The 20,862-nt window shown below is 40.4% G+C and overlaps 1 protein-coding gene across 9 annotated transcripts in view; it reads left to right on the plus strand.

Annotated features, from left to right (window-relative positions):
- The window catches only part of atp2b2 (ATPase plasma membrane Ca2+ transporting 2), a 203,637-nt gene extending 188,814 nt beyond the window's left edge, over positions 1 to 14,823 (plus strand). For 3 of the 9 annotated variants that reach the window (XM_042324885.1, XM_042324883.1, XM_042324886.1), the window contains one exon: positions 12,792 to 14,823. In XM_042324885.1, coding sequence (XP_042180819.1) covers positions 12,792 to 13,175 — 384 coding nt within the window. In that variant the 3' untranslated portion in view covers positions 13,176 to 14,823. Of the gene's footprint in view, positions 1 to 1,090; positions 1,248 to 2,307; positions 2,357 to 12,791 lie in introns of all 9 variants that reach the window. The other 6 variants (XM_042324887.1, XM_042324891.1, XM_042324889.1 and 3 more) reach the window with 5 other exon arrangements.
- Positions 14,824 to 20,862: the final 6,039 nt, after the last annotated feature.

Consider the following 20,862-nt stretch of genomic DNA (forward strand, 5'->3'; position numbering starts at 1 on the left):
CTTCACTGTGATAAGGTCTTTACGTACCTATGTAGCAGAAACACAATGTTCTCAGGGTGGGTGATCCTCCTATCCCAGCCTAGCCGTCTATAGCCGTCATGTCTATCCTACTACCATGGCCTGTCTGTTTATCTGATTGTCGCCCGTTACTCTGAGCCAGTCCCGTTATCACTGTGATACTTAAGGATCTTTGTGACCCCTAAGAGTTCTCAATCACGTACATGTCAGAGAGTGTGACCCCTAAGAGGTCTCAATCGCGTACATGTCAGAGAGTGTGACCCCTAAGAGTTCTCCATCACGTACATGTCAGAGAGACAGGTTCCCCATGGCTAAGACCAGGGGATGCGCTTTGTCATGCTTTGTCATGCTTTGTCTGTCCGTCTGTCCTACTACCATGTCCTGTCTGTCAAACATTGGGCCCTACACTGCGTTGGCATCACCTCGGTTTCATCTGATCAAAGCCCATTACTCTGAGGCAGTACCATTATCACTGTGATACACTAAAACTACCTGTCAGAGCTGCAGGTTCCCTGGGAGTGCTGTGCTGCCTCAGTCAACCTGTCTGACCTGTCTGTATGACCTGTCTGTCTGTCTGACCTGTCTGTCTGACCTGTCTGTCTGTCTGTCTGACCTGTCTGTTTGTCTGACCTGTCTGTCTGTCTGACCTGTTTGTCTGACCTGTTTGTCTGACCTGTCTGTATGACCTGTCTGTCTGTCTGTCTGACCTGTCTGTCTGATGTCTGTCTGACCTGTTTGTCTGACCTGTCTGTCTGACCTGTCTGTCTGTCTGACCTGTTTGTCGAACCTGTTTGTCTGTCTGACCTGTCTGTCTGACCTGTTTGTCTGACCTGTCTGTATGACCTGTCTGTCGGTCTGACCTGTCTGTCTGACCTGTCTGTCTGACCTGTTTGTCTGACCTGTATGTCTGACCTGTTTGTCTGACCTGTCTGTATGTCCTGTCTGTATGTCCTGTATGTCTGACCTGTTTGTCTGACCTGTCTGTCTGACCTGTTTGTCTGACCTGTCTGTATGACCTGTCTGTCGGTCTGACCTGTCTATGAGCGGCCTGTCTTGTGTTCTCCTCCTCCAGATCGATGTGGTGAACACGTTCAAGAGCGGCAGCTCCTATCAGGGCCAGCTACGGAGACAGTCCTCCACCACCAGTCAGAACCAGGATGTAACCAATGTTTCTAGTCCCAGTCACGTGTCCTTGTCCAATGCCCTTTCTCCTACCTCTCCCACTGGGCGTGAGTCACTGTCCTCTGCTTCTGTTACTTCAGGGATGTCACCCAGTCTCTCAAATACCCTAGAAGTATCCCTTTACAGTAACGTTGTACATTACAGTGGAGTCATTTAGTTAGGAGAGGCTTTGCTTTCTCCTGACTGACTTACAGTACAATCATTGTATTCAATTAAAAAATATATCTTTTTAAATCCCATCACTATCATCTCAAAACTATCCCCAAATTCCCAGGTTTCGGCTGAAATCCTGGTTGGAAGATTCCTTGAATTGTGAGGGAATAAGAAGGGAAATCCGGAGTCCTCCAATCAGGATTTGGAGAAACTTACCAAATTTTTACAGCCTCAAGATATAATTTGGGTCTTTTTCTCCCCCTTTTTATTCTGACCACGGGACCAAAAAGAGACAAACTCTGATTGGTTCTGGTCAGGTTATGTAGACTGGATAAACTGTTTTCTGTTTCTGTTTAATCAATACATTATATATTCTAACATCTCTGTAGTAATTCGTTATTACTAGTAATTAGTTTCCACTAGTCAGGTTGCCAGATCTGTTTTGGTTTAAGGTATCTCTCAGGTTGCCAGATCTGTTTTGGTTTAAGGTATCTCTCAGGTTGCCAGATCCGTTTTGGTTTAAGGTATCTCTCAGGTTGCCAGATCTGTTTTGGTTTAAGGTATCTCTCAGGTTGCCAGATCTGTTTTGGTTTAAGGTATCTCTCAGGTTGCCAGATCTATTTTGGTTTAAGGTATCTCTCAGGTTGCCAGATCTGTTTTGGTTTAAGGTATCTCTCAGGTTGCCAGATCTGTTTTGGTTTAAGGTATCTCTCAGGTTGCCAGATCTGTTTTGGTTTAAGGTATCTCTCAGGTTGCCAGATCTGTTTTGGTTTAAAGTATCTCTAGCTAACTGGTTGATAGTTTAACGGGTGGCATCTCTGAAGACAGTTTCTCCAGACTACCTTCTTTTCTATTCTTCATTTTCTTTTACACTTCTTGACATATTCTGTTCATCTCTGTGCCCCCCCCCCAAGAGCGTTATTGTCTCATTGTTACATGTCTTTGTTTTCCCAGAGTGCTAAGAGTGGAATGAGGCTACCGCCCACGTCGTGAATTTCAGGTTGTGAGTTTTCGTCCATTGTTTGACAAACTTTGATGTTAAAATGAATTCAACCACAAAAAAAAAACTCACCGGGCTGGGTAAACATTCAAGTACAAGCCAATGGTATAATTTCTTACTGTGCTGTTTCAGCCAATGGTATCATCCATTATTTACAGGGGGGGAAACTGGATGCTGGTTTTCTCTTCTCGTTACAGCTGAGAAGACAAGACGGAAGTAGGAGGCAGAGAATCGCCTCTCTCGCTCTCTCTTTCCTGTGTCCAATCGCTCTCATGATCCTGTCTTCTCTGTTCTGTCATCTTTATGTACCTCAGAGGGCCTGTAGCCAGTGTCCCATCCCGTCTCGTGGCTTCACGCTGTTTGGTTTGATCTGAGTTTATGTACTGTACGTAATGATGATATGACTGACAGTTGCCACAGTGTATACCTTTTTCATCGCTCATTGAGAACGGTCCGATTTCTTTGACTGTTTCGTTTTTTCGCCCCCCACTTTACCTCCTTTTGAGCCCAAAAATCAAGAAGATTAATAGTACCCCAGAGTACTCAGTCAATCCTAAAAATGTTAGTTCTGACAATATTGGTCTGGTAAGATGAAACTATAACCATTTCCTAAAAACAGCAGCTGAGAAACACATACTTTTTTCAAGAATGTTTAAAGAGTTTCATGCTTCTATCATTAAACATGGAAAATAATTCCCCTCACATCTAATTTACTTTTTATACATCAGTGGCACAGCATTCCTCTTAAAAGTTCTGGTTAGCATAATAGACATCTGAATCGAAAGGGATTGTAGTAGATGTCATGAACTGTTTTCACTCACTGGCCAGTTTATTAGGTACACCCATCTAATACCGGGTTAGAACCCCCCTCCTTTTCCTCCAGAACAGCCTTAATTCTTCTGGGGGTATTCTACAAAGTGTCGGAAACGTTTCACAGGGATGTGGGTCCATGCTGACGCGATGACATCACACAGTTGCAGCAGATTGGACGGTGGTACATTCATGCTGCTAACAGCCCGTTCCACCTCATCCCATTATGCTCTATAAGGTTGAGGTCTGGAGGACTGACCAGGACACTCTAGTAAACTGAACTCGGTGTCATGTTCCAGGCAATGTTTTTCCACTCCTCCATTGTCCAGTGTTGGTGATGGTGTTGCCCACTGGAGCCGCAGCTTCCTGTTCTTAGCTGATAGGAGTGGAACCCTGGTGTGGTCGTCTGCTGCAAATAGCCAATCAGTAACCGGGATCAACGAGTTGTGTGTTCAGAGATGCCGTTCTGCACACGACTGTTGGACTGTGCCGTTTCGTGGTCCGACCTGTTAGCAGGATTCCTCCCGTTTTATCTGGAGCTGTTTTATCGCCCACAGGGCTGACTGGATGTTTATCGTTTGTCGCACCCTTCTCCGTAGACGCTCGTGTGTGAAAAGACCAGGAAGAAGGACGTTTGTTAGATACTGGATCTGACGTGCTTGGCACCGACCAATCATCTAACGTTCCATCATACAGTAACTGAATGTCTGGATGCCCGTTAGCTTTATATAACGAGCCACGACCACCTGACTGTAGAAGTGATCCATCTTCGTGACCGGGGTGGTGTACCTAATAAACTGTGCCGGTGAATGTATTTGAATTCAATACTGGCAATTCAGAACCGCTAATTTAATTAACCAGTGAAAGTGAAATAAATATTTTTAAGAAACAAAACATATTTACAAAATAATTTAGAAAAATATATTTGAAATTTAATCCATTTATGGAATTCATATATTTTACGTGTGTTACCCATCAACAATGGGACTATAACATAATGCTTTTATGTTTATTTTTCTCCAATAAAAATCATAAAAAACAACACGATCAAAACAAGCAGTACTTTGGGGCTTATACTTGACTGTTTGCTCAGACGTGCATGGAGTTGAGCTCAGAGAAACAGACCTCTGGCAGTAAAAACCTAGCCCTGTTGTACAAAAATGTGTCTGTGTGCCTGTGTTCTGTTCATCACCGCGTGGTCCCTGTTGCATGTTTCACATTGTCATGTTCGTTGTCTGGTTAGTTTGGTTGTTGAAGCTTGTGGTCTGGTCTGCTTTCATTGTGTTGTTTTGCTACACTCACTGTGATCCTTTCCCAGCATCCCCCCCCTGTCTCCTCATATCTCCTTCAAAAAAACCTGGACATTCCTCCTTTATGTCCACATTTATCCATTCACAGTCTCTGTGGATGTCTTACCCATCACTCCCTGTCCTTGTATGGTCCATCTCTCTTCCAACCTCCTACAATGGATCTGAAGTACAAACTTTTCCTCCTACCATTACTGACCTCCGACCTCCAGAGGTCTTCAACTTGCATGATTTGTATTTCTGTGTGCAGTTTACTAATGTGACTTACCTCTACAGGTGTATCTGACATTGGAACTTACCTCTACAGGTGTATCTCACATTGGAACTTACCTCTACAGGTGTATCTCACATTGGAACTTACCTCTACAGGTGTATCTCACATTGGAACTTACCTCTACAGGTGTATCTCACATTGGAACTTACCTCTACAGGTGTATCTCACATTGGGACTTACCTCTACAGGTGTATCTCACATTGGAACTTACCTCTACAGGTGTATCTCACATTGGAACTTACCTCTACAGGTGTATCTGACATTGGAACTTACCTCTACAGGTGTATCTCACATTGGGACTTACCTCTACAGGTGTATCTGACATTATCTCACATTGGGACTTACCTCTACAGGTGTATCTCACATTGGGACTTACCTCTACAGGTGTATCTGACATTGGAACTTACCTCTACAGGTGTATCTCACATTGGAACTTACCTCTACAGGTGTATCTCACATTGGAACTTACCTCTACAGGTGTATCTGACATTGGAACTTACCTCTACAGGTGTATCTCACATTGGGACTTACCTCTACAGGTGTATCTGACATTGGAACTTACCTCTACAGGTGTATCTCACATTGGAACTTACCTCTACAGGTGTATCTCACATTGGAACTTACCTCTACAGGTGTATCTCACATTGGACCATTTCTTTATTAATGTGACTTACCTCTACAGGTGTATCTGACATTGGAACTTACCTCTACAGGTGTATCTGACATTGGAACTTACCTCTACAGGCGTATCTGACATTGGAACTTACCTCTACAGGTGTATCTCACATTGGGACTTACCTCTACAGGTGTATATCACATTGGAACTTACCTCTACAGGTGTATATCACATTGGAACTTACCTCTACAGGTGTATCTCACATTGGAACTTACCTCTACAGGTGTATCTCACATTGGAACTTACCTCTACAGGTGTATATCACATTGGAACTTACCTCTACAGGTGTATATCACATTGGAACTTACCTCTACAGGTGTATATCACATTGGAACTTACCTCTACAGGTGTATCTGACATTGGAACTTACCTCTACAGGTGTATCTGACATTGGAACTTACCTCTACAGGTGTATCTCACATTGGAACTTACCTCTACAGGTGTATCTCACATTGGAACTTACCTCTACAGGTGTATCTGACATTGGAACTTACCTCTACAGGTGTATCTCACATTGGAACTTACCTCTACAGGTGTATCTGACATTGGAACTTACCTCTACAGGTGTATCTCACATTGGAACTTAGCTCTACAGGTGTATCTCACATTGGAACTTAGCTCTACAGGTGTATCTCACATTGGAACTTACCTCTACAGGTGTATCTGACATTGGAACTTACCTCTACAGGTGTATCTGACATTGGAACTTACCTCTACAGGTGTATCTCACATTGGAACTTACCTCTACAGGTGTATCTCACATTGGAACTTACCTCTACAGGTGTATCTCACATTGGAACTTACCTCTACAGGTGTATCTCACATTGGAACTTACCTCTACAGGTGTATCTGACATTGGAACTTACCTCTACAGGTGTATCTCACATTGGAACTTACCTCTACAGGTGTATCTCACATTGGAACTTACCTCTACAGGTGTATCTGACATTGGAACTTACCTCTACAGGTGTATCTCACATTGGAACTTACCTCTACAGGTGTATCTCACATTGGGACTTACCTCTACAGGTGTATCTCACATTGGAACTTACCTCTACAGGTGTATCTCACATTGGAACTTACCTCTACAGGTGTATCTCACATTGGGACTTACCTCTACAGGTGTATCTGACATTGGAACTTACCTCTACAGGTGTATCTCACATTGGAACTTACCTCTACAGGTGTATCTCACATTGGAACTTACCTCTACAGGTGTATCTCACATTGGAACTTACCTCTACAGGTGTATCTCACATTGGAACTTACCTCTACAGGTGTATCTCACATTGGAACTTACCTCTACAGGTGTATCTGACATTGGAACTTACCTCTACAGGTGTATCTCACATTGGAACTTACCTCTACAGGTGTATATCACATTGGAACTTACCTCTACAGGTGTATCTCACATTGGAACTTACCTCTACAGGTGTATCTCACATTGGAACTTACCTCTACAGGTGTATCTCACATTGGAACTTACCTCTACAGGTGTATCTGACATTGGACCATTTCTTTATTAATGTGACTTACCTCTACAGGTTTATCTCACATTGGGACTTACCTCTACAGGTGTATCTCACATTGGAACTTACCTCTACAGGTGTATCTCACATTGGAACTTACCTCTACAGGTGTATCTGACATTGGACCATTTCTTTATTAATGTGACTTACCTCTACAGGTGTATCTCACATTGGAACTTACCTCTACAGGTGTATCTCACATTGGAACTTACCTCTACAGGTGTATCTCACATTGGAACTTACCTCTACAGGTGTATCTCACATTGGAACTTACCTCTACAGGTGTATCTCACATTGGGACTTACCTCTACAGGTGTATCTCACATTGGACCATTTCTTTATTAATGTGACTTACCTCTACAGGTGTATCTCACATTGGGACTTACCTCTACAGGTGTATCTCACTATGGACCATTTCTTTATTAATGTGACTTACCTCTACAGGTGTATCTCACATTGGAACTTACCTCTACAGGTGTATCTCACATTGGAACTTGCCTCTACAGGTGTATCTGACATTGGAACTTACCTCTACAGGTGTATCTCACATTGGAACTTACCTCTACAGGTGTATCTCACATTGGAACTTACCTCTACAGGTGTATCTCACATTGGAACTTACCTCTACAGGTGTATCTCACTATGGACCATTTCTTTATTAATGTGACTTACCTCTACAGGTGTATCTCACATTGGAACTTACCTCTACAGGTGTATCTCACATTGGAACTTACCTCTACAGGTGTATCTGACATTGGAACTTACCTCTACAGGTGTATCTGACATTGGAACTTACCTCTACAGGTGTATCTCACATTGGAACTTACCTCTACAGGTGTATATCACATTGGAACTTACCTCTACAGGTGTATCTCACATTGGAACTTACCTCTACAGGTGTATCTGACATTGGAACTTACCTCTACAGGTGTATCTCACATTGGGACTTACCTCTACAGGTGTATCTCACATTGGAACTTACCTCTACAGGTGTATCTGACATTGGAACTTACCTCTACAGGTGTATCTGACATTGGAACTTACCTCTACAGGTGTATCTCACATTGGGACTTACCTCTACAGGTGTATCTCACATTGGAACTTACCTCTACAGGTGTATCTCACATTGGAACTTACCTCTACAGGTGTATCTGACATTGGAACTTACCTCTACAGGTGTATCTGACATTGGAACTTACCTCTACAGGTGTATCTCACATTGGAACTTACCTCTACAGGTGTATATCACATTGGAACTTACCTCTACAGGTGTATCTCACATTGGAACTTACCTCTACAGGTGTATCTGACATTGGAACTTACCTCTACAGGTGTATCTCACATTGGGACTTACCTCTACAGGTGTATCTCACATTGGAACTTACCTCTACAGGTGTATCTCACATTGGAACTTACCTCTACAGGTGTATCTCACATTGGGAACTTACCTCTACAGGTGTATCTCACATTGGAACTTACCTCTACAGGTGTATCTCACATTGGAACTTACCTCTACAGGTGTATCTCACATTGGAACTTACCTCTACAGGTGTATCTCACATTGGAACTTACCTCTACAGGTGTATCTCACATTGGAAACTACAGGTGTATACATTGGAACTTACCTCTACAGGTGTATCTCACATTGGACCTCTACAGGTTACCTGGACTACAGGTGTATCTCACATTGGAACTTACCTCTACAGGTGTATCTCACATTGGAACTTACCTCTACAGGTGTATCTCACATTGGAACTTACCTCTACAGGTGTATCTCACATTGGAACTTACCTCTACAGGTGTATCAGGTGTATCTCACATTGGAACTTACCTCTACAGGTGTATCTCACATTGGAACTTACCTCTACAGGTGTATCTCACATTGGAACTTACCTCTACAGGTGTATCTCACATTGGGACTTACCTCTACAGGTGTATCTCACATTGGAACTTACCTCTACAGGTGTATCTCACATTGGAACTTACCTCTACAGGTGTATCTCACATTGGAACTTACCTCTACAGGTGTATCTGACATTGGAACTTACCTCTACAGGTGTATCTCACATTGGAACATTTCTTTATTAACGTGACTTACCTCTACAGGTGTATCTCACATTCGGATCATCATACTCTTCTATGATATTTACATCGACCAAGTGTTTAAACTCCACCAACGTGACATCATCAATTCCAGGACCACGGAGCTGAGTAACTAAAACTATTTCTACCATGAGCTGTTCTAGTTCTGATGACAAGGGGACCGTAATTAATATTTATTTACTGATCTGATTAAAATGTCATTTTACCCAATATAGCCTTATAAATCAGTGTGAACCAGTGATGCAAGGTCAATAACAACCTATTATTAACGTGTCTTATCTCTATAGGTATAACGTGTCTTATCTCTATAGGTATAACATGTCTTAACTCTATAGGTATAACGTGTCTTAACTCTATTGGTATAACGTGTCTTATCTCTATAGGTATAACGTGTCTTATCTCTATAGGTATAACATGTCTTAACTCTATAGGTATAACGTGTCTTAACTCTATTGGTATAACGTGTCTTATCTCTATAGGTATGACGTGTCTTATCTCTAGGTATAATGTGTCTTATAGGTATAACGTGTCTTATAGGTATAACGTGTCTTATCTCTATAGGTATAACATGTCTTATCTCTATAGGTATAACGTGTCTTATCTCCAGGTATAACATGTCTTATCTCTATAGGTATAACGTGTCTTATCTCTATAGGTATAACGTGTCTCAACTCTATAGGTATAATGTGTCTTATCTCTATAGGTATAATGTGTCTTATCTCTATAGGTATAACATGTCTTATAGGTATAACGTGTCTTATCTCTATAGGTATAACGTGTCTTATCTCTATAGGTATAACGTGTCTTAACTCTATAGTTATAACGTGACTTACCGCTAGAGGTATAATGTGACTTGGCTCTATAGGTATAACGTGTCTTATCTCTAGGTATATCGTGTCTTATCTCTATAGGTATAACGTGTCTTATCTCTAGGTATATTGTGTCTTATCTCTATAGGTATATATTGTCTTATCTCTATAGGTATAACGTGTCTTATCTCTATAGGTATAACGTGTCTTATCTCTAGGTATATTGTGTCTTATCTCTATAGGTATATATTGTCTTATCTCTATAGGTATAACGTGTCTTATCTCTAGGTATATCGTGTCTTATCTCTATAGGTATATCGTGTCTTATCTCTATAGGTATAACGTGTCTTATAGGTATAACCTGTCTTATCTCTATAGGTATATATTGTCTTATCTCTATAGGTATAACGTGTCTTATCTCTAGGTATATCGTGTCTTATCTCTATAGGTATATCGTGTCTTATCTCTATAGGTATAACGTGTCTTATAGGTATAACGTGTCTTATCTCTATAGGTATAACGTGTCTTATCTCTATAGGTATAACGTGTCTTATCTCTAGGTATATCGTGTCTTAGGTATATCATGTCTTATCTCTACAGGTATATTGTGTCGTATCTCTTTAGGTATATTGTGTCTTAACTCTATAGGTATAATGCGTCTTATCTCTATAGGTATAATGTGTCTTATCTCTAGAGGTATAACGTGACTTGGCTCTATAGGTATATTGTGTCTTAACTCTATAGGTATATTGTGTCTTAACTCTATAGGTATAATGTGACTTATCTCTATGGGTATAACGTGTCTTATAGGTATAACGTGTCTTATCTCTATAGGTATAACGTGTCTTATCTCTATAGGTATAACGTGTCTTATCTCTAGGTATATCGTGTCTTAGGTATATCATGTCTTATCTCTACAGGTATATTGTGTCGTATCTCTTTAGGTATATTGTGTCTTATCTCTATAGGTATATATTGTCTTATCTCTATAGATATAACGTGTCTTATCTCAATAGGTATATCGTGTCTTAACTTTATAGGTATATCGTGTCTTAGGTATATCATGTCTTATCTCTATAGGTATATTGTGTCTTATCTCTATAGGTATATTGTGTCTTATCTCTATAGGTATATCTTGTCTTATCTCTATAGGTATATTGTGTCTTATCTCTTAAGGTATATCTTGTCTTATCTCTATAGGTATATCATGTCTTATCTCTATAGGTATATATTGTCTTAACTCTATAGGTATAATGCGTCTTATCTCTATAGGTATAATGTGACTTATCTCTAGAGGTATAACGTGACTTGGCTCTATAGGTATATTGTGTCTTAACTCTATAGGTATATTGTGTCTTAACTCTATAGGTATAATGTGACTTATCTCTATGGGTATAACGTGACTTATCTCTATAGGTATAACGTGTCTGATCTCAAGAGGTATATTGTGTCTTATCTCTATAGGTATATAGTTTCTTATCTCTATAGGTATAACGTGTCTTATCTCGAGGTATATTGTGTCTTATCTCAAGAGGTATATAATTTCTTATCTCTATAGGTATATCGTGTCTGATCTCAAGAGGTATATCTGGCTTATCTCTATATGTATATTGTGTCTTACCTCTATAGGTATATATTGTCTTATCTCTTTAGGTATATTGTGTCTTATCTCTACAGGTATATTGTGTCATATCTCTTTAGGTATATCATGTCTTATCTCTATAGGTATATTGTGTCTTATCTCTATAGGTATATTGTGTCTTATCTCTATAGGTATATTGTGTCTTATCTCTATAGGTATATTGTGTCTTATCTCTATAGGTATATTGTGTCTTATAGGTATATTGTGTCTTATCTCTATAGGTATATCTTGTCTTATCTCTATAGGTATATTGTGTCTTATCTCTATAGGTATATTGTGTCTTATCTCTATAGGTATATTGTGTCTTATCTCTATAGGTATATTGTGTCTTATCTCTATAGGTATATTGTGTCTTATCTCTATAGGTATATAATTTCTTATCTCTATAGGTGTGTCTTATCTCTATAGGTATATTGTGTCTTATCTCTATAGGTATACGTGTCTTATAGGTATATTTGTCTTATCTCTTTAGGTATATTGTGTCTTATCTCTACAGGTATATTGTGTCATATCTCTTTAGGTATATCATGTCTTATCTCTATAGGTATATTGTGTCTTATCTCTATAGGTATATTGTGTCTTATCTCTATAGGTATATTGTGTCTTATCTCTATAGGTATATTGTGTCTTATCTCTATAGGTATAACGTGTCTTACAGGTATATTGTGTCTTATCTCTATAGGTATATCTTGTCTTATCTCTATAGGTATATTGTGTCTTATCTCTATAGGTATATTGTGTCTTATCTCTATAGGTATATTGTGTCTTATCTCTATAGGTATATTGTGTCTTATCTCTATAGGTATATTGTGTCTTATCTCTATAGGTATATTGTGTCTTATCTCTATAGGTATATTGTGTCTTATCTCTATAGGTATAACGTGTCTTATAGGTATATTGTGTCTTATCTCTATAGGTATATCACACATTGGGTCCTGGTTTATACATACAATGAGTGTTACCTTAATCTTGTGTTTTGCCTATGACCTTCTGTTTAGGTGCGCGTCAGATCAGTGAGTTCTGTACCATATTGTACTGTATTATACTGTATTATATCGTACTGTACCTTATTATACTGTACTGTACTGTGAAAGCAGACCACAGACTGCAGTTTCCTCTTCCTCCTCCGCTTCCTCTTCCTCCTCCCTAACCTCCTCTGTCTTTATCTGACCATCTCTCAGAGGATTCTCTACCTCTCCCAGAGTCAATCCTTCCTGACGGTTCTTATTTGCTCTCCTCTGTTTACTCCTCCCCCCCTCCCTCCCTCTTCTCTCCCTCCCTACCACAGATTCGCGTCGTGAACGCATTCCGTAGCTCCCTCTACGAAGGCCTTGAGAAACCAGACTCTAGACCGTCCATCCATAACTTCATGACCCACCCAGAGTTTAGGATAGAAGACACCACGCCTCACATCCCCCTGATAGACGACACTGACCTGGAAGAGGACCCTGCGTTGAGGATGATCCCTCAGTCCCAGACAGGCAGCCAGCCCCAGACAGGCAGCCAGTCCCAGACAGGCAGCCAGTCCCAGACAGGCAGCCAGCCCCAGTCCCCCAACAAGAACAACAACGCCGTTGACAGTGGCATCAACCTCACCATCGACACCACCAGTAAATCAGCTGCATCCTCCGGTCCAGCCAGCCCACTGCACAGTCTGGAGACCTCCCTCTAGTGGCCTGCAGCTGGCTGGTGAAGACCTCATCTGCAACCTTGGAGACACCAGCCCACTGCAGCCATTGGAGACCTCTAGCAACACCTTCTGACAGCCTGGCTGGTGGAGACCTCTGTCTGCAATCTGGAGACCTCCTTCACTGCCATTTGGAGACCTTTCCCTACTGCAATATAGAGCTTTCTATACTGCAATATAGAGACCTTTCTCTATTGCAATATAGAGACCTTTCTCTACTGGAATATAGAGACCTTTCTCTATTGCAATATAGAGACCTTTCTCTACTGCAATATAGAGACCTTTCTCTACTGCAATATAGAGACCTTTCTATACTACAATATAGAGACCTTTCTCTACTGCAATATAGAGACCTTTCTCTACTGCAATATAGAGACCTTTCTCTACTGCAATATAGAGACCTTTCTCTACTGCAATATAGAGACCTTTCTCTACTGCAATATAGAGACCTTTCTGTACTGCAATATAGAGACCTTTCTATACTGCAATATAGAGACCTTTCTCTACTGCAATATAGAGACCTTTCTCTACTGCAATATAGAGACCTTTCTCTACTGCAATATAGAGACCTTTCTCTACTGCAATATAGAGACCTTTCTGTACTGCAATATAGAGACCTTTCTATACTGCAATATAGAGACCTTTCTCTACTGCAATATAGAGAGCTTTCTCTTGAGGCCTGGTGGAGATATCTACTGCAGCCTGGTGGCTCCCACACTGCAGGTTGGAGACTTCTGTCTTTCAGTCTCTTGGATACCTCCTTTGTCTGCAGTTTGGAGACCTTCCTCTAGCCTCAGTCTGTCTCCTGCAATCTCTCCTCCTGTACCTGGAGAAAACATCATACCACACATACAATCAGAAAGCACAACAAAGCCAACACACAGGACATGTGTGTGTACTGTGTGTGTGTGTGTGTACTGTGTGTGTGTGTGTGTGTGTGTGTGCACGCTGCTGACTGACTGAACCATGTTTCTAGCAGCAGTGAAGAGGAGGACCAGAAAGTGAGTGGAAAAAACAGCATAAACTACAACCCACTCCTCTCTCCGTCCTCACATTAACAATGACTGTTTCTCCTAATAGATTCAATTCAAAACATGTATTATTGGTCCTGCATGAATGTACATTATCCAATGTTTTTATTTAAATCGTTTTTTAATTTGATTGGGTGGGTGAGAAGTGGATTGCTTCTTTAAGGCAGCTTTATCCGATCGTTGGTCTGCGAGTTCTTTAAGTGTAAAAATGTATTTGGTTTATAAAAATGAGACGTGTGTCAAGGCCGTAGGACTCAACAAGCACAGTAGATTTACACCTGTTGGAAAAGAGGAACCCATAAATAAATAACATTTCTTAAACTTATGATATATATATATATATATATATATATATATATATATATATATATATATATACACAGAGTTTATCTTCATTTGTTGGCATGTTGCCTTGTTTCTGCTTCGATGGCTCTAACTACTTTTAACTTATTTATGACCTTAAATAGAATGTCATTGGTTTACAACACCCGTAGAAACTTCCTGGTTGATTTGTAGGGTTCCAAACCATTCAGCAGATGTAGTTGGAAAAAAAAAAAAAAACTCAAGTTGTTTGAGTTCTCCTCATTGGTGTTTATAATATACAGTGTACTGGACTTGCCTGCTATCAAATACTGTAGATATTTTTTAGAGGATAACAAAAGAAAACCAAAATATTATGGGATGTAATAATTCATGTTAGTTAATATTATATGATTGTTGGGATGAACTTTGAACCTCTGTTTCCAAACAGAGATGTTAATAAGACTAAAGGTTTTATTTCTTTAATTACAATTTTTCTTATTTTTCGTTCAAAGCTTGAAATGTAACTTAAATTGAGACTTACTCTGAGCTGAGCGGCCGAACAGGCCTTCTATAACGGACATGTCTCCTATATAAAAACTGCTAGTTTTAAGGATTTTTACATTTGATTTTGTGTGACCATCAAAGGCTGCGATGGATTGATATTAGAAATTGCAAATTATATTTGGTTTATCTGTATAGAAAAATCTAAAAAGGTGTGTTGAAAATCTTGTGATATAATGTGTTGATTGATTGTTTTATTATTTTATTGATTTCTTGTTTTCCTTTTTAAAAAATAATAAGAGAAAAAACCCCACACGGCGATCCAAAGCTATTGGCATTTTGAACGACTAAAAAAAAATAAAAAAAATAATGATGCTTCAACTCCTTATCAACAAAAAAATAAAAAAATTGGGAAAAAAAAATAAATTTCCTCACTATCAGGATATGAATGAAATCCCTTTTTGGTGTGCTTTTAGATGTGTTTCTGTGGTGTTTTAACCAAGCTTGTCTTCCTGCCTTCACCGAGTCAACTCTAGCATCTCAACACTATTCACTTAGTTGTTAGAACTATTTATTGTGCATTAAAAAACAAAGGATGTGGGAGATTACAAAAGACACACTTAAACTTACATCAAAAGGCGCAGAGGCGTTCATAGCACACATTCTTGTGTTATTGTAATATTCCTACAACCAATTGGAGTCATTGAAAAGCATGATGTAATATGCTCAATATGCAATTTGAACCAATCCCAATCGTTCTACTCTAAATGAATCCTGTGGTAATTATACGTTGACCTGATTTCTCTTTTATTAAACCAATCCGACGGCAGAGCGTTCAACACTCAGGCCTGTTGAACAAGCTAAGGACTGTTGTTGTTGTTGAAACAGCTCTATTTTCATTCAGAAATGGTCTATCTTGACTTCTGCAGTTGCTTTTTAAAATCGCTTAATTTTTTTTTTGTGTAATTTTTTTTTCTCTTTCGGATAAAACATTTCATTATTTATTTTACATCAAAAGATCTTCAGCCAACATTTTTATTTTTATTTTTTAACATCACATCTATACATTCAAGCTATACGTTCAGCTATAAGGGGATGCAACAGTGTGTTGCATGTACATGACTTCTAACAGGAATGTCTTCTAAGAGGACATACACACAACGGTCCATCCGTCCAGGCTAGTGGGCTGTACTTTACTAAACTCTGCTTGTACTCTAAGCAATTCCTCCATAGCAGAATTCATTACTGATCAGGGGCCCCCGTATTCACAAAGCAACTCAGGTCTAGGATCAGCCCCCCCCCCCCACCTTCTCCCCTCAAACGGATACTAGATTACATCTCCTATTCTGAGACACTTTGTGAATATGGTCCCTGAGCCATTCTAGTCTCAACCAGACCACCAGGCCCTGTATTCATAACGTTTATCATAGTAGGAGTTCTGATCTAGGATCAGTTTGACCTATTTTAGATAATAGTGAATAAGATTATTATAGAAAAAGGGGAAGGGAGAGAGGGGGGGGGGACCTGATCCTAGACCAGCAATCCTACTCTGAATACGGGCTCAGACCTCAGTCTGTTCATCATGTCAACACACACACGCTTCACTAAACTCATCCAACTAATGTTATAAATAATAATAATGATCCTAATAAGGAGGACACTTCTTGCAATATGTCACCTGCCTCTGTGTACTTTACCTAGCAGCATGCCATTTAGTTTTTTTGTGGAACAAAGAAAGCGTCAAAATGCCAACGGTGAAATGTGGCATTCTGGCCGATTTGATGGGTATAAATGATAAGTTTCTTTCCCGGCATCCTACATCTTGTTTTTATGAATTGTTTTATCTATACAATAATTGTAAATAAAGAACTCAATGTCTTTTGTTCATTTAATACTATGCAAAAAGTCATGCTTTCTGATTGTAACACCCCCCCGTCCCCCCCCGTCCCGTACCCCGTCCCCCCCGTCCCGTACCCCCGTTCCCCCGGTCCCCCCGTCCCCCTGTACCCCGTCCCCCCCGTACCCCGGTCCCCCCGTCCCCCGTTCCCCCATCCCCCTCGTCCCCCGTCCCATGTTTGTGGTTTCAAAAGTCAGTAAAAAAAAAATGTGATGTAAATGATTTTCTAGCTTGACGAACATTATACGAACTGTGACTCTTGTTGCTGCTTGACTGTCCGTTACCACAACTCCCGAGACAGGAGCAAGCGCAAGTGAAAAAGAAATTAACAATGAAAAAAAGCACTAAATAAATTTCTAGAGCAGCATGAACCAGATTGGTGTTGTGACCCGTGTCGTGTGGTGATTGGTTCTCAGAATGGTGTTGTGACCCGTGTCGTGTGGTGATTGGTTCTCAGAATGGTGTTGTGACCCGTGTCGTGTGGTGATTGGTTCTCAGAATGGTGTTGTGACCCGTGTCGTGTGGTGATTGGTTCTCAGAATGGTGTTGTGACCCAAGTCGTGTGGTGATTGGTTCTCAGAATGGTGTTGTGACCCGTGTCGTGTGTTGATTGGTTCTCAGAATGGTGTTGTGACCCGAGTCGTGTGGTGATTGGTTCTCAGAATGGTGTTATGACCCATGTCGTGTGGTGATTGGTTCTCAGAATGGTGTTGTGACCCGTGTCGTGTGGTGATTGGTTCTCAGATTGGTGTTGTGACCCGTGTCGTGTGGAGTCTGTGTGGTGATTGGTTCTCAGATTGGTGTTATGACCTGTGTCGTGTGGTGATTGGTTCTCAGATTGGTGTTATGACCTGTGTCGTTTGAAGTCTGTGTGGTGATTGGTTCTCAGATTAGTGTTATGACCTGTGTCGTGTGGTGATTGGTTCTCAGATTGGTGTTATGACCCGATAGGGTCTCTGAGTGATCTTTGATTACCTTACTCAGGGGTGAAGTTTCCCCTAGGTACAAATCAATGGATCAGCTTTCCCTCCCCAATCCTCACATTCATTATTAGTGGGGAAAATGCTAAATTTACCCAAGATCAGCGATGAAAGTGTCTGTGTTCTTTGGTTTTCTTGGCTTGCAGCTGTAGCGAGTAAAGAGGATCTTTGATTTCCAAAATATCAAACTAGTGTAACACCATATTAGATTGAAACACTGTAACAATATTCAATTCTAGCTAAATCTTATATTTTAACTCTTAATAATATCTTCGGTTAAAAATATCAATAATACATATGGTATATGGTTATTTATGATGAATTGATTTAAACGTGGGGTTTTATTGGACTGCAATAGAGTTAAAATGGCCGAGAGCTAATAACAATGCAATGCCCGGGAGTCTAGTTGGGCTGGAACTGGACACGTGTATTCAGCTGACGTCGTGGACAGAGTGAATTGTCAGATGGGATGAAGTACTGTAGGACTGTAGCTCCTATTGGATTAGGCCATGTCTGTCCAGTGATGTGTTGTGTTGTTCCCTCAATAGCCACCAGATGGTGTTGTTTAATAGGACATTTGACACGCTCATATTATCTGATTACATACCTGAGGAGAATATCAACATGACACGATCTGATTACATACCTGAGGAGAATATCAACATGACACGATCTGATTACATACCTGAGGAGAAAACTTTATTTGCTATAGTGTTCTACCTCATAAACCCTATTTGCTAGTGTTCTACCTCATAAACCCTATTTGCTATAGTGTTCTACCTCTTAAACCCTATTTGCTAGTGTTCTACCTCATAAACCCTATTTGCTAAAGTGTTCTACCTCTTAAACCCTATTTGCTAGTGTTCTACCTCATAAACCCTATTTGCTAAAGTGTTCTACCTCATAAACCCTATTTACTAGTGTTCTACCTAAGAAACCCTATTTACTAAAGTGTTCTACCTCATAAACCCTATTTGCTATAGTGTTCTACCACATAAACTATATTTGCTATAGTGTTCTACAACATAAACTCTATTTGCTATAGTGTTCTACCTCATAAACCATATTTGCTATAGTGTTCTACCTCATAAACCCTATTTGCTATAGTGTTTTACCTCATAAACCCTATTTACTAAAGTGTTCTACCTCATAAACCCTATTTGCTAAAGTGTTCTACCTCATAAACCCTATTTGCTAGTGTTCTACCTCATAAACCCTATTTGCTAAAGTGTTTTACCTCATAAACCGTATTTGCTATAGTGTTCTACCTCTTAAACCCTATTTGCTAAAGTGTTCTACCTCATAAACCCTATTTGCTATAGTGTTCTACCTCATAAACCCTATTTGCTAAGTGTTCTACCTCTTAAACCCTATTTGCTAGTGTTCTACCTCATAAACCCTATTTGCTAGTGTTCTACCTCATAAACCCTATTTGCTAGTGTTCTACCTCATAAACCCTATTTGCTATAGTGTTCTACCTCATAAACCCTATTTGCTAAAGTGTTTTACCTCATAAACCGTATTTGCTATAGTGTTCTACCTCTTAAACCCTATTTGCTAAAGTGTTCTACCTCATAAACCCTATTTGCTATAGTGTTCTACCTCATAAACCCTATTTACTAGTGTTCTACCTCATAAACCCTATTTGCTAAAGTGTTCTACCTCATAAACCCTATTTGCTATAGTGTTCTACCTCATAAACCCTATTTGCTAGTGTTCTACCTCATAAACCCTATTTGCTAAAGTGTTCTACCTCATAAACCCTATTTGCTATAGTGTTCTACCTCATAAACCCTATTTGCTATAGTGTTCTACCTCATAAACCCTATTTGCTATAGTGTTCTACCTCATAAACCCTATTTGCTATAGTGTTCTACCTCATAAACCCTATTTGCTATAGTGTTCTACCTCATAAACCCTATTTGCTATAGTGTTCTACCTCATAAACCCTATTTGCTATAGTGTTCTTCCTCATAAACCCTATTTGCTATAGTGTTCTACCTCATAAACCCTATTTGCTATAGTGTTCTTCCTCAGAAACTCTATTTGCTATAGTGTTCTACCTCATAAACCCTATTTGCTAAAGTGTTCTTCCTCAGAAACTCTTAAGTGTTCTACTCACAAGGCTCTGGCACTATACAGGGAATAGAGTTCCATTTCAGATGTGTTCGTAACCGTACCCCCTCTGTTTAAAGAAATGCATTAGCAACTTAATCTAAATGTCTCTCCTACTGTGCATGAGGACATGCCTGTGTAGTGAGACTCTGGATTGCGTAACACACACACACACACACACACACAACTGACGAGGATATAAAGGTTTTTACAATGGTTGCCTTGGCGCCTTGGCGGCTCCATCCTATAATGCACAGGGAGGCTAGGAGGGAAGGAGACTGGGAGAGCATGTTCAGCAGAATTAACAAGACTGAGGAGCTCATTCGTCTTCCTTTGTGGTGCAACCTCATTAGAACTTCCTGTTGTCCGACGGCTGTCTGAAGCTGTGAGGAATGGATGATGTGCAAAACAAGATGGTGGAAGCTTATCATCAGTGGCTTTCACCTGGTCAGTTCTTTCAGTGCAATGAAGGAGAGGAGGGGAGAGGTAGAGAGGAAGAGGAGAGGAGAGGTAAGGGAGAGGAGAGGAGAGGAGAAGGGAGAGGTAGAGAGAGGAAGAGGAGAGGAGAAGGGAGAGGAGAGGAGATGGAGAGGTAGAGGAAGAGGTGAGGATGAGGAGAGGAGAGAGAGAGGAAGAGGTGAGGATGAGGAGAGGTAGAGAGAAGGGAGAGGAGAGGTAGTGGTAGAGAGAAGGGAGAGGAGAGGTAAGGGAGAGGAGAAGGTAGAGAGAGGGAGAGGAGAGGTAAGGGAGAGGAGAAGGGAGAGGTAGAGAGAGGAAGAGGAGAGGAGAAGGGAGAGAGAAGGGAGAGGAGAGGTAGAGAGAAGGGAGAGGAGAGGTAGTGGTAG

Source organism: Oncorhynchus tshawytscha, linkage group LG07 (genome assembly GCF_018296145.1).
Source record: "Oncorhynchus tshawytscha isolate Ot180627B linkage group LG07, Otsh_v2.0, whole genome shotgun sequence".
Lineage (NCBI taxonomy): Eukaryota > Metazoa > Chordata > Actinopteri > Salmoniformes > Salmonidae > Oncorhynchus > Oncorhynchus tshawytscha.